The sequence below is a fragment of the Puntigrus tetrazona genome, chromosome 6 (assembly GCF_018831695.1).
Source record: "Puntigrus tetrazona isolate hp1 chromosome 6, ASM1883169v1, whole genome shotgun sequence".
NCBI lineage: Eukaryota > Metazoa > Chordata > Actinopteri > Cypriniformes > Cyprinidae > Puntigrus > Puntigrus tetrazona.
The window spans coordinates 23,860,618-23,875,347 of NC_056704.1; the positions used below are offsets into that span (position 1 = coordinate 23,860,618).

General features: G+C 36.1%; 1 protein-coding gene across 1 annotated transcript in view; it reads right to left on the reverse strand.

Annotated features, from left to right (window-relative positions):
• LOC122347530 (membrane-associated guanylate kinase, WW and PDZ domain-containing protein 3) overlaps nucleotides 1–14,730 on the reverse strand; it is a 98,417-nt gene that overhangs the window by 20,387 nt on the left and 63,300 nt on the right. The window contains 4 exon segments of the mRNA XM_043242892.1: nucleotides 847–926; nucleotides 2,495–2,672; nucleotides 7,021–7,227; nucleotides 11,774–11,893. Of these exon segments, the coding sequence (XP_043098827.1) occupies nucleotides 847–926; nucleotides 2,495–2,672; nucleotides 7,021–7,227; nucleotides 11,774–11,893 (585 nt within the window).

Genomic DNA, 14,730 nt, shown 5'->3' on the forward strand with positions numbered 1-14,730 from the left:
CATTGATTTTAGAAAAAAAAATCATAAATGACCACTTTTTAACATTTCAGAAAGGAAATCATTTAAAATATAATAACACTTTTTCACTTTTATATTTTCTGCAGCATGACATTACAATAACATTTAATAAACAATATTATTTTGACCAGACAGAATACTACTTTTGCTTTAAATATATTAGATATGTTCTTTAAAAAATGTTTATTAATGGATAAAGTATTCAATAAAATACATATTTTATAATGCTACCATAACATCAAAAACAAGTGCAGTGTGTCATAAGATGTAAAATTCTGTTCATACACATTATGTTTTTATGTATTAATATAATAAATATAATAATAATAATAATAATATTCTTTTTTACATATGAGAGCGCAAAAATGTCATGTTTACAAAACAGTCAAATAAACAGGCAGTGTAAGCTGCTTTGTGTGCATGTGTGTATCCCCTCTGCTGTACGTACATTATGCCCAAATGAACTAATGAGGAGAAAAAAAAGAACTGTTCACGCAACAGAGAGCTTCACACACACACAAACACACACACACACACACATACAAAAGTATTGTGCACCAGTGAGCATATAGCACAGGACTTTAAAACTCCCTTAAAAGAGCAGCTACGTTTTGTTAGACATGTGTGCTCGTGTGTATATTACAGAGTGAAAAGGCAAGAGGATGTGAATGCATTCAGATGAGGTTATGCAATCATGCCCTCTGCGGCGTGTGAAAGTGGAAGGGTACGCACATCTGAATGAATGCGATTGAACTTCTATTTGCATATGCATGTAGCTGTCATACATGTTTACGGCTTCTTGCATAAATGCGTAATGCAAAGATTCACCTCCATCCTCACACTTTTCAGGGGCCTTGGCTTTTTTGACCAGACGAGGGTCCAGCCACGTAGTCGATTTTGTGTTGTGGCTATGAAACAAAAAAGAAAAATGCATTAAACATCAGAGCTGTGTTTAGACCAGCATTTCACAAGCGACACAACAGACTGTTTTGTTCTTCTTTCATTAAAATAAACGACTTTTCTTATAATTAACCTTAACGAACTGATTAGTTGCACCGAACGTGCATTATGATTCAGTAGTTGATTAATTCATCGTTATTGCCTTTTTTTAGTATTTATGTGTATTTCTGATATTGTGCTGACCTCAGCTTGAGACCTGCTGATTTAGACTAATGCAACGCGTCAAAAAAAGCTATTATAAAGCCTTGGCGGGTCAACGAGTGTCAGATTTGCAATGGCCTGTAGTTATGAGTCTTATAAACTGAACTGGAAATTTTTTGGAACGACTAAAATATTTATGATTGTGACCCCAAATGCACACTCGCACAAACAGGACTTTGACTCTGTTCTTTAAAGAGCATCTAGGCCACACTGCGAGCTATATTTATTCTTTCGTTCTGACAGCTCTGCTCTTGACTTTTAAAAGCAACACTACTTCTTCAGAGTGAGAAAAACATCAGATATCAGCAAGATGGGGAGAGAAAGTGATAAAGCATGCCGTTTGTGAAAACAGAAATTGGAATACTATGTTGATGGAGTTTGAGATTTGACCTGAATAGAATCAGACGGCAGCTCTATGGAGGGGAAAATGTGCTGCCTGCTAACAAATATAGCTGCCTATAGAAGGAAATTTTGGAGAACAAATTTAAAGCCGGTAAATAAAAACACTGTATAAATATACAATTTGCATATAACGTCTTTGCATACAACTACTGCATCCGAATATTACTTTAAGAACCGGCAGCAATGAAAAATGAAAACACTCCACAGGAATACTACAGTGGCATAATAAATGCGAAACAAAACGCGAAAACAAACAAAACAATATCCTGAGGTATTGCGAACGGTGCATCAAATCCCGCACGACATTCAGTGGTACGAAAATAAATAATAAACGCAAACAAAATATTCTGTGATATGCAGTGTGTCAAATCAGATGGCATTAAGTAATGTGACCAAAAAAAAAGTATACAATCGTTTTAAAGGTACTGTGTAAAACTATAACCCAAACCATCTGTAACGGATAATATTAATGTTAAGCATTATTTACAGAATTTACAAATAGATTTGATAAATAATATAAAATATATTTCTAATTAACACTACTTTTTATCAAAACGATTACTGAAAGTTTTACCCTCTACCAAAGCTCTGTAATCTCCTGATAAAATATGTCCAAATGCATGATTAAACACAAATAGCAGCCTATCTTGTAACCGAAAGTGATGCAACGAGTTTTGAATATGCACATGTAATAGCTGAAATAACTCTGATATCTTAAAAGTAACTGCACTTTTTTTTATATGAAATGTACTTTTCTCCGCTAATACATTCACATCCCCAGTGCTACGAACAGGCTTTATTATTTATGAACAGGTTGTAAACCAGAAGGTGACCTGAAATTTATGAGTGCAGCAGCAGCCCTCGTGCAGTTAGTAAAGTCTAAATCTCTCCTCTGACGGCCACACGCACTTACTCTATGAAGTAGACCATGCCCGTCTCCGTGTATGCCATTTCCCAGTTGTACGGCAGGGGCTCCAGGCTTTCGTCTCTGGCTAAAGAGCTCCAGGTGCGGACTTCCAGGGTCCCACTGCCACCTGCGCCACTGGACTGAGTGTAGCTGGGCACCGCTTTCCTCCACTCCTCCGTCCTCTCTGCAGAAGAAAAGAAGATAAAAACAATGCAAAACTAATGCAGGAGAGTGATTTGCATGTCAAAGTAGGATGGTGTGCAAGCAAGATCATTTCCTGTTTCAGGTTCATAACAGAAAAAGAATATATAGCCACAATTTAATGCCATGATTATTATTAACATCAAATTATTGCTACATTGCTACGTTTTTTTTTGCATCATAACACTGTATAATATACAAACATGAACGTCTAGCAGTTTGATATTGTCAAATATTGTTGGAAAACTATTTTGGATAGATATATAGTACTACTTATGTAAAGCAATATATACTAATATGAACAATATATAATTTAGATAATTGTGTAATAATTTATAGCATAGCAAAATCTAAATGTATTATTACACAGCTCTATATACAGTTGGGTTGTACATAATACTGTATGTATTATATAAATCTTTTACCACATGCAAATATATAACAAATGTATAAATAAATATTTGAATATTTATATTTAAGTTTCATTAAACGACCATGCCTACAATTGAAATTCTGGGTATCTCTTGTTCTTGGGAAAGGCTGCTGACTTGACAATGATCCAGAAGACAATCAGATGATCTCCACAAAGAGATTAAGTCACAGAAGGTCATTATTTAAAGGAGTGGCTGTTCACGGAGAGCTGTATCAAAGCATATTAGATGGAAAGTTTACTGGAAGAAAGAAACTGGGTAGAAAACGTTGTTCAAGCTACGGGGATGACCTCAAGCTTGAGAATGCTGCCGAGCAAAGCCGATTTAAACACTTGGGAGAGCTTCACTAGGAGTGAAATGATGCTGGAGTCAGTGCATCAAGAGTCTACACAATCAGACGTCTTCAGGAAAAAGGGCTAGTGTTTGATCATTGTGTTTCATCAAGTCAATACAGTCTTCTGTCAGGTGATTTTGGAGCACTATATGTTTCTATCTGCTAAAAGACTTCATGAAGATGCCGATTTCCTTTTCCAGCAGGATTTTAACACCTGCCCACAGAGCATAGATCACTTCCGAGTGCTATGCTCACCATGATATTACTGTGCTTGACTGGCCGGCCAACATGCCTGGCCCGAGCCCCATGTGGAATCTATGGTACATTTTCAAGAGAAAGATGAGAAACATGAGATGAGATTCACTCCTCGCTGATCCTGGAGTTTGTTGCTAAAGGAGCTCACACCACATCTTGAGTGCAGAAATTAACATATTTTGAAGAACTTGAACTTTTCTGCTTTGAAAATACTTCTTTTAAAGGATTTTAAGTAATATTTAGAGAAACTGGATTTTGACTTTTATGAGCTCTAATCATCAAAATTTAAACAACATTTTTTGTATTTCATGATACTGATTTTTTGAGATGTACCTGTGTTACGTTTTGCAACACTATAAACAATATAATCAAGTATACATATCCAGCTTTATCCACAGTACAATATACTCACAGCAAGACATTATGTAGCAAAACTCAACTGTCAGATTGATTTACTCTTAAAAACTCACTAATTTAGCTTTTTATATAAATGTGAATATATATAAACTATACGTGTGTTGATATGAATGTATATACTGTATGTGTGTTGATATCCAATTTTGTCAACACACATACAGTATATTTCCCCAGGTATATATACTTTATAGCAAATGCCTGATCACTTGTAACAAAATGTAAACAATATCATCGCCCAACTCTAATTTGCTAAAAGCTATATGCATGAATCAAATAAGAAATGAACATATTATAAACAATGTGTATTGTGAAAACCCCTATACAGGTACATTTTGACTTAGCTATTGTAGAATCTGACGTGTCAAACATCACTAACTTATAAAACTGCAAGTTCTAGTCCAATGGATTCATCATGGACCTACGCATTATCTGAATATTTTGAGTAAATGTACATCATTTAATGCAGTAATATGAATACAGTTACATAAAAAAAGGCTACAGCATTGTACTTTATTTCCGCGACACTGCAGCACAGGAAGAAATGCCCTTGGTATCAGCAGCTGTCTGTGTTTGTATGTAACAGCAGTAAGTATGCGTGTGCATGCATGCTAACTAATTTGCTGCCATTTTCCCGCTCTTTAAACACACTTGAAGTGGCAGAAGCCTTTAAAGCAAATACGACACTATTCTACGGCAAGGACACTCCCCATTAAACGTCTCTTTTAACATGAGCCAAGGGATTACTTACTTCAGCGAATATTCAACAACTATTCCCTCTCCACTGGCTTTTGCCAAGTCTGGGAGGGAAGACCTCATCAGTCCCAGTAGTCAAACATGACTATGCAAACACAACAGCTTTTAATTAATACCAATACATTGCAGGAAACAACAACGGTGTCAAGAGTCTTTTTTGAAGCGTTTACTTTCAAGACGAGATCAACGAGCATATAAGAAGGCAACCGAAAAGATTAAACAAGGATATTGTAGCGGTACACACACTGGCATTGAATATAGTACTGAATGATTACCAAAATATAATGAAAGATTTAGATGGTGTTTTGTGTAAAACTATGTGGAACTAAACACCAAAACACAAACACAAGCAAAAAATAATAATAATGGTATAGTACGTGTATAAAAATAGGATGACACAATGGTCCAAAATATACATTTTACTACAACATTTATTAAACATTAAACATTTATGTATATATGTATGTATGTATGTATGTATGTATGTATGCATGTATGTGTGTGTGTGTGTGTATATATATATATATATATATATATATATATATATACACACACACACATATACACAGTATTAGATTTTGAGTGTAGTAATGCATTGCATTATATGTATATGCACACTATATTTAACGTTATTCTCACACACACACACACTCGAACATCACAAAATTGCCATGCAACTTTCTGTTCGTGAAACTCAAGGCATGAAAGTTTAAAACTGTTTATATTTCCTTATCAAGTTACATACACCTATATATCCCACACAGCCTACACACAAACAGATACTCCTAATATAAGTATAATATAGGAACATTACATAAGACATGCATAATTTAAGACGAAAAAATACTGCAGATATAAGCTAGGTTCCTCCTGGGGACACTAGAGGCTTATATTGCCTAAAGTCAAAAGCAAGGGTTAAAAGTTAAAGCCCCATAAACATCTAAACAGCTCATTTATGTTTAAAGCTGATCGACACCAGGGTCATGGACATGAATCCTCCACGCATTAAGCAAGCCATTATGGAGCAATGTGACTCGCTTGCCAAACACTACTCTGAAGTACTGCAGTATACAAATAGAGCATAAATTTCAGGCCTGGAGCCTTGAAAGCACAACTGCTGATCTCAAAAGGATTATAAGGTTATACTGTGAACTAATGAGAGCATGTGAGCAGGGGGTTTGGCTCTTTTTTAAGCAAAGCTTGCCTCTCGGTGCTGATTTCTCCTTGAGTAGAGGACGGGGTTCTTCTCTGAGAGATCATGTTAGGCCTCAGACTGATCACATGCACATGAGTGAAGCAGACTGCAGGTTAAAGCCTCAAGCACACAGTGATTTTGGCAAAGATTTGCTGTCTGAGACAAATTTCAGGAATATTAAAGACTTCTTTCTTGTGGGGCAAAATCGGCAGCCTTTGATCGTTTCATTTGACATGCTCCCCATTGGCCAATTAATTGACTTCGAGATGAATCTTAACCTCCAAAGAAGTTCTGACAGTTGCAAAAATTTTGGGTCACAGTTCTGCAGTAAAACAAATAATAAAGAACTGATAGGAGCACAGCAGACGAATGAAACATTAGATTACGAAACTTAAACTTAAAATGTTGATGTAGCATCTGAAATGAATACATTTATATGACTGAAAGGTTCCTGTACACTGAGTTTGATATTTTTCATGTAAAAAAAAATGAAAGTGAATCACATCTACACACTGCCTCTGAAACTGTCGTCCATCATAAAAATCAGATCAGGTTTGATTTTATGTATTTTTGCATCTCTAGCAAACATTTCAATAGGAATTGATGAAAAATGTGAAAAAAACACATTATAGGAAATAATAGGAAACTTAAAAACGATTAGTTAACAGGAAAATTCCTAAATCTATATTAAAATGAAAGCATGAAATAATAAATATAAAGCTAACTCAAAACTTGCATAAATACAATAATAGTATATAAATAATGCTAAAATAGCACCCGGGACAAAGTCCCAAGATACATATTCCAAGTTTTGAAAAACCAAAAATAAATAAATAAATGAATTTAATGACCCATAGTCTGTGTCAACGTGGGTTGGGAATTTTCAGACTGCAACTGTTCAAATTTTAGTTGACAAAAACACACACATTAAAGTCTGTCCACTGACCTGGGATGCCGTTTGGGAGCTGTGGCCGTTCCTCATCCTCTTCTTCCTCAGGGACAACACTGTCCTTGCGGTCCATCTTGCTGACGGAGGTTGTTCGCTTTCTTTGGACTTCGGTGCCATAATCCTCCTCAAACAAAACCTGGTCGACCAGGTCAGGCTGAACCAAGTTGGGCTCCGCAGGAGGTTTGGGAGTGCCGTAGAAGTTACCTGAGAAAAATTTAAAGATGAGAAAACTCATGATACCTTTGAATAAGTAGCTACTTTGAAACTTCAGAAGTGTGATTCAGTGTTTTTTGCTACGTTAGCTTTGATTAACAAGCCACAGACCTCTATAGTTTGATGAAACAGCTGATACTGGAACACTGAGACAGAAGCTGCCTGCAGATTTATCTCTTTATCGCTATCGTCGCTTTCTTTCTCGGTCCCAGCTTTCTCAAAAACTGACTTCTAGGTGTCAACTATCCAATATGCAGTGTGAAATGTTATACTCTTTCCATTCGGTGGTGCCTTGAAAGTAATTACACTCACCACTGGATTCAGTAATGAAACTTTTCCCGCTATCTTCTCATGCAAAAATCAGTTCATTAATATGCATCAGAAACAATGGTACAGCCAATCAGTGGAGCAGCATAATGTATTCAAATGAATTTCTAATTTGGTGGTACATGTCAATGTGTGTGTATGTGTGTTTGTACGGGTTGAAGGGTTATGCTTCATTATTTCCCCTTGATGTAAGACTAAAGAAATCACTTTCAGTATGATTAGATTCAACCAATGGAAAGACATTTTTCAAATCAACCGTTCAACCTTCGCCAATTATACGCAGATTAATTTAAATTATCCAAATTTGTTGTTTTGTTTGTTCGCTCCCTTCATCCTGAAAATAAATATGCTGCCCCTAGACATCATTAACGTCTGTGAATAAAAAAAAAAACAAAAACAGCTTTTTAAGGTCACATATTCATCTTTTGCCAATGTAAAATATAATCCTTGTAATCAGTCGAAAGATTAATCCTCTCCTTTTTAGATTGTAAATTCTAAAGAGTTTAATTAGCAAATAGAAACTGAAACCGTGTGGGAATAGGCTTTTTCACAAGCAATTAACTACTGTTGACAACTTCGCTCACCTCTCATGAATATGCAGTGATGAATATTCACTCTATCCCTCTCTGTCTCTCTTCATTATACAAATGAGATCTCCTGCTATCCAGTGTCACGGTGCGAGGAAACTTTTTTGTGCCGCTACCATAACATTTGTTACACATTTTATGCGTCATTGTGCAAAAACACCATGTTACCAAAACTACAGTATCGCTGAGAAAGACGTTTGGACTTCGGTGTAAATTCTGGTTCAGTTTTTAGCTTATTCTTTGAAAGATCTTCGCAATTAAATGGGAAGAGATGCTTAAGTCTGAGTTTGACTTTGCTGACGTAGCACAAGTTTTCAGCACTAATGAAAATGAGGAATCAGCATATTAAAATGATTTCTGAAGGATCATGTGACACTGAAAACTGGCTCAATGATGCATCAAATTCAGCATATTACTATTTTATTGTAATTTTAATCAAATAAGGTCAGCCTTGGTGAGCATACTGTAATGGTACTCGATTTTAGACCTACAACTTGGAAAACTATTTATTTCAGTGTCTTGAACAACTTTTCTTCATCGGTAATGGGATGAAGACTTCTTCATTTAAAGATAAACACACACTTTCTTATATACAACATGGTTCGTAATAACCGCTAGGTAAGTGCTTGGCTAATTAGAGCAGTTGCATGATGCTGTAACCCTGATTAATCACATATGCACTCGGCGAACCATGACCGAATCAGAAGGTATGCTCTACGCTGAGTATCAGAGCAGATTTACAGCGTCATCTGTCGCCAGTAATCTGCAGAGAGCGGCATAATCCCACCACGATGGAAATGTTGTCCCAGCGTTCTCTTAACGTTGTCAAAAATATTTTGGTGAGCATAAAGCGCAGCTATAACGTTAAAATAGATCAAACGATGGAATGCGGACAGATTGCAGAGATTTACGGGCTTTACACAACATAAGAGGTCCAAAGTGGCACCCGCTATTCAGCAAAGTCGTTTGAAAAAAACGTGTATTTGGTGGAATTTCTGAAAATTGACAAGAAATGTTGTATTTCCCTACGCTAATGAAAAGTAAATATACTAAAATGAGTCTGAAATACATTTATTTTACAATAGGTATACTACAAATACATTTACAACTAATTTGGTACCTAATGCACTTTAATTGCAAGGAAGTAGTGCTGAAGTCCAGCTATATAAGTATATTTGATCACGCTAAAGTTGAGCTATCACAAGTATGCTTCTGGTACATTTAAATATCTTGCATTTAAAGAGTGCTATTATTTATGATCATACAATACTCATCAACAGTGACATCAAAAAAAAAAAATTTTAGGCTTAATATTAAGAAATGTGCACTGTGCACAACTGGTACTCCACGTGAAGTTTAATTATACTTTTTATATCAGCAAGTCTTGCGTGACGTCAGTAAATATGTTAATAGATTTTAACCGTACTTAGTATGAAAATAAATGTATTTTAAATACATAACACTATTTATTAGGACGTCCAAATGTTTTGTTCTTATTGACTTTTCATTATACGATATATAAATACTTTTCATGATGTGTTTAAAAAAATCAAAGATTATCTTTCCTTAACCTGTTATTCAATGAGAATTATTCCACGTGAGCACAGGACATCTATCCATTCACTGGACTACAAATGATGTTGATGTGTGACTCAACAGGCAGTAAGTACAGTGAATTGTGCCACAGTCTATTCATGTTTACAGATCGCCCCCATTGAGATTCTTTATGCCTGTGCGCTTTCAACGAGCGCTAAATCTTTATTGATCAGGATCAACTCTTAATTCAACCAAGCTTGCTTAGACAGGATTACATTAAAAGCTGCCTTGAGGGTTGTAAATTTATCCACACTACTGGAATGAGGGAATCAGAAATGCCGAGCATCTGTTTGCTAAGCATGACCACACAGAGACGTTAAATGTTGTAAATCTATATAATGCCGTATCAAGGATAAAAACGTCGTATCATTGCAGAAAATATTTTGTAAAACCGGATTGTGACTTCCCAGTGGCGAACTATTGCTTTAAGGAACACCCTGCTGGGATTAGTGTACGTCCGTGTGTTAGCATGCTTGTGTGTGTGTGTCCTAGGATCAGAACATCTCCCTCTTTGAGTGCAGAGCACATATGGGCATTTCCTACTGGCTTGGCTCCCCGTCCCAGCAGGCTTTGCCTGGCATGAGTCCGGTCCCACTGTCGACATGAGGCCACGGTGAACGCACTAGCCTGGCACGCTATCTGTCTCTCAGGACAGAGACATCCAAACCCACCAGACTGCAGAGGGGAGGATAAACACACAAAGCTTTTTCTGTGCTTCATTAATGATGGAAAAAAGAAAGTGCTCTGAAAATAAATAAAATACGTAGCACTCGAAAGAGTCTGTTGTGCTCACCGAGGCTCCATTTATTTGATCAAAAAAAAGCAATATTGTGAAATATTGTTACAATTCAACATAACTGCATTTTATTTAAATATATATTATAATATATAATGTATTCCAGCGATGCAAACATGAATTTTCAGCATCATTACTCCAGCCTTCAGTGTCAGATGATTCTGTAGAAATCATTGCTATATGCTGATCTGCTGCTCGAGAAACAATTATCATTATTTTTTGCAATGCTGAAAACAGTTGGGCTGGTTAATATTTAAGTGGAAAGACAGATGCATGTTTTTCCAGGATGCTTTGATGAATATAAAAGAACAGCATTTATTTATTTCAATAGAAATCATTCTAAATGTCTTTACTGCCACTTTTGGTCAATTTAATGACTCCTTGCTAAATAAAATACTTTTTTTTTCTTTTATTGACATCAGGCTTTTGAATATCAGTATATCAGTGCATGTGTGTTTACATACCATGTCTACAATTTATATAACGAACAAATGGTCAGCCAAAAATTACTATACGCATCTGAACCTTATTTAACCCTACAAGATGCACTTTAAAACCTTAAAGGTGTATATTGGAACCTCAAGTGTACACACGTAAACAGTACCTACAGTAAACAGTACAGTTTTTGTACCTTTTTCTGCATACAGTACACACCAAAAAAGATTGTCTAATTAGCTTAGCTTGAAAAGGAGCTAGGTATGTCGAGACGGGTTATATTTGTAAAACTAAAAATATTTTGCAGAAAGACCGCCATTTTTGTCTTCCTTATGTGCCCCTTTTTCATCGGTTTACCTCAAGCTCCGCAAAGCGTGTTTGCACGGTGTAAACCTGTGCTAACTGACTCACTGCCTGTAAGATTTGGAGGCTAAATCCATAGTTCATTTCTGAGGCTGCACTGTCATGGAATTCTTTCTGGACAAGATAACTGCCTGGAGGTGCTGGTGACAGAGTTCACTTCAGTCAAGTAAACAACATGACTATCGGATCTTAACACTAGAGGTGCATTTCCAGAAATGTCAGTGTTTGACAGGCAGCATAACAGTAGAGTTTAAGTTTTCGGTTAAACTTCGATTTCATGGTCTCTAAGCGAAAAGCTCCATCGCATTCGATGTGAGTTTCACCCGCCAGGTGAAAAGAAACAGCGCGCATCTTCTCAAGACGTCACGTGTTTCGAGATAACATTCATGTTTGTTTGTATAAAGAATATCATCATAAAGCCAGTGTTTCATACCATCATACGTTCCACTCTCCAGCAGTAATCCACTCTCTTCCAGGATGCGAAAATCCCCCACGCTGATGAAATTATAGTCCACTCCTGGAACCTCCCCATCTCTGGGCAGCCGGGTGGTACCTTCCGATAAAACAAAACAAAATTAGAGACAGTGAGAATATCCTACACCCACAATCCCCTTCACTGCGAACTTTGCGTCCGTCTAAACAGCCTCAGATCGAGCGAAAATTAAAATTGGATTCCCAGGCTGCGTTTCAGCATTTCCGTTTAAAAAACAAGCGCACTCCATTCGAAACTGTAAACAGAACTGATCTCCCGTAGATGAGATTTGGAAACTTGGATTCTGAATCTGGAACCAAGAGTCTGGATGGATTATAGGGAAATATAGCCAAAATAAGGCGGGTGGTTTTGGCCATTCGCGAGGCTTTAAAAGATGAAAAAGCACATGCTTTAACGTAATTCCTGTGAAAATGGTTTGGAAAGCACGCACAAAGAGATGTACTTATTAGTCAAATGGTGTAGAACAAGGACATATTACATCATATCAGAGGAAATCTTGTGTTATTTAGTGTTATTCAAGCATATAGTCACAGATTGCTCCGTTCACGAGGGAGTCGGTGACACAGAGGTGGAAAGTATGCACAGACTGAATAAAATGAGATTCGGTCTCTAAAGCATTTGGCACTTTTGAAAACTGCGTCTGCTGTGAAGCAGTCTTTAAAAAAAAAAAAAAACACATTTTCACCATTCGGTTGCTCAGGCCTGTCAACATTCACTCATCCTAACGTTGTATCAAACATGTATGACTCGCTTTCTTCAGTTGAACAGAAAAAGCAGATATTTTGCAGAATGTTAAAGCTGTTCTAAAAGCATACTGACCGAGGCTCCAAAAAGGGTATCATTGTTCATAATTACAGGGGAATTATTCATAATTATTTTAAACTTCAAATAGTTCAGATATAAAGCAAAACGCGTTAATCAGAAATGTTGTTTTTAGACTGTTCTACAGCTTGGAAATAAAAGCTGACTACTTTTATTGCCAGCGATAAAATGCACAGCTAAACAGCCCTGGCTGCGTTTCAAGTTCTTTTAAATGGCACACTTTCTTTCAGGTCCACTTTTAATATTAGTCAAACTTTGTTTTACATCCTTATCTTTGACCTTTACAAATGACAAAAATATTAAACCGATAAAAATGAACGTATTAAATGTGAATGCGAATGCCAAGTTAGTCGCTTTGCACAAAAGAGTCTCCTAAACTCATAAAAAATGTCTTCGTTGGCGTTCAGCGGAAGAAAAACAGTATCATGCATTTGAACATTACAGAATGTCCATTTTTGGGCGAACTATTTATGGATGTCTGCTTTTTCACTCCTAAACCAAGATTTAGGAAAAAATGTTAATTCTGTGTGTTTAAGCCTGCGTGAGTGTGTTTTGTTAAAAAAAATATCAAATATAAACTGTACACGTTTGGACCTAATTTCAGAGGTGGGTTGTTTAGCAGCAAAATCCTCACAAGAGACATCCGAGGGTGGCATTTCTTGCGAATAAAAGGCCAAAAATAAAAGATGACATTTCTCTGCTCTGTTCGTGTGTGTGCTAGGAAATGCCACCAGGCTCTACTGTCATTTGAAGGACATTTACATTACAACCAGCAAACTGAAATGCCACAGTCAAGTGTCTGCGGAGACTTGACTCTAACTTAAGAGCAAATAATATTAAAAACGGGCTCCTTTACATTTTCCTGGGAGAGCAACTGTTTAAATGCCACAAGAAGAGGGAACGGGAACCATGGCACTGGTTACAGATATGTGAATATCCACCGGCAAGGTTAAAAGGGGTTAACTTGCTCCACATCCATAAAATAAGGATAAAGAACATGGAGGAAAATACAGATGAAGAGGTATTCCTTCTCTACTAGTCACATGATTTTCCTTGTCGATGTGAAAGAAAACTATTTGCAAATAGAGTTAATAAAATAATAAAATAATACAATGATATTGTTACATATACATTAAAAGAAATTAATGCTTAGATTCAGCAAAGACTCATGAAACTGATCAAAACTGACAGAAAAGACATTTATAATGTTATAATGTTACAATCTTACAATGTTGCAATCTTTCTATCCCGAATAAATTTTAAACTTTCTAATCAACAAAATAATACATCAAAAGACACATTAAATACACATGTATTTAATGTGTTTTTATTAACATTGATTACAACAAAAATTTCAAAACGGTAAATTGCCATATGAGAATGATTTCTGAAAATTCAGTTTATTGTTTTGCAGCAATAAATTATATTTTAAATAGTGCTGGGCAACAATTAATCGTGATTAACATCCAAAATAAAAGTTTTGCATACATGAAGTGTGTGTGTTTTTATAATGTATATTACAGAAACATAATAAACATAATAATTATACACAGTACACACACAGATATCATGCACACTAAATCTTTTATTTTGGATGTGATTAATCGTTGCCCAGCACTAATTCTAAAATATATATTAAAAAAGAAAATTCATTTACAATATTACTGCTTACTACATTTTTAAATGTAGCGAGTGAGCATCAATTTCTTTTTGAATGTTTAAAACATCTTAGCAATTTCTAACTTTTCGACAGAAATGAAAATACTTAACGTAACGTAAAAATAACTTCACTTATAATATCGTATTCGTATCGAAACCAAAGTATCTGACTCTCTTGTTCAACAAACGCCTGTATCGCAGTATGTTTAACTGTCCCAGACTTTTCTTTCTCTCTTCGCGACATACCGTCTCAGTAGAAACTCTCAGCTCTCTGACGCAGCATAAACTCTGGTGCGCCCAAAGACTTGTAAACAGCGGCAGGTTGTGAGCAGGTTACGTAATAACAGCCAGTTACATCTTCGTCGGCCTCTGAAGTCGATTTAATCACAGGCCGGTTCTAAAAGAGGTCCGCAGAT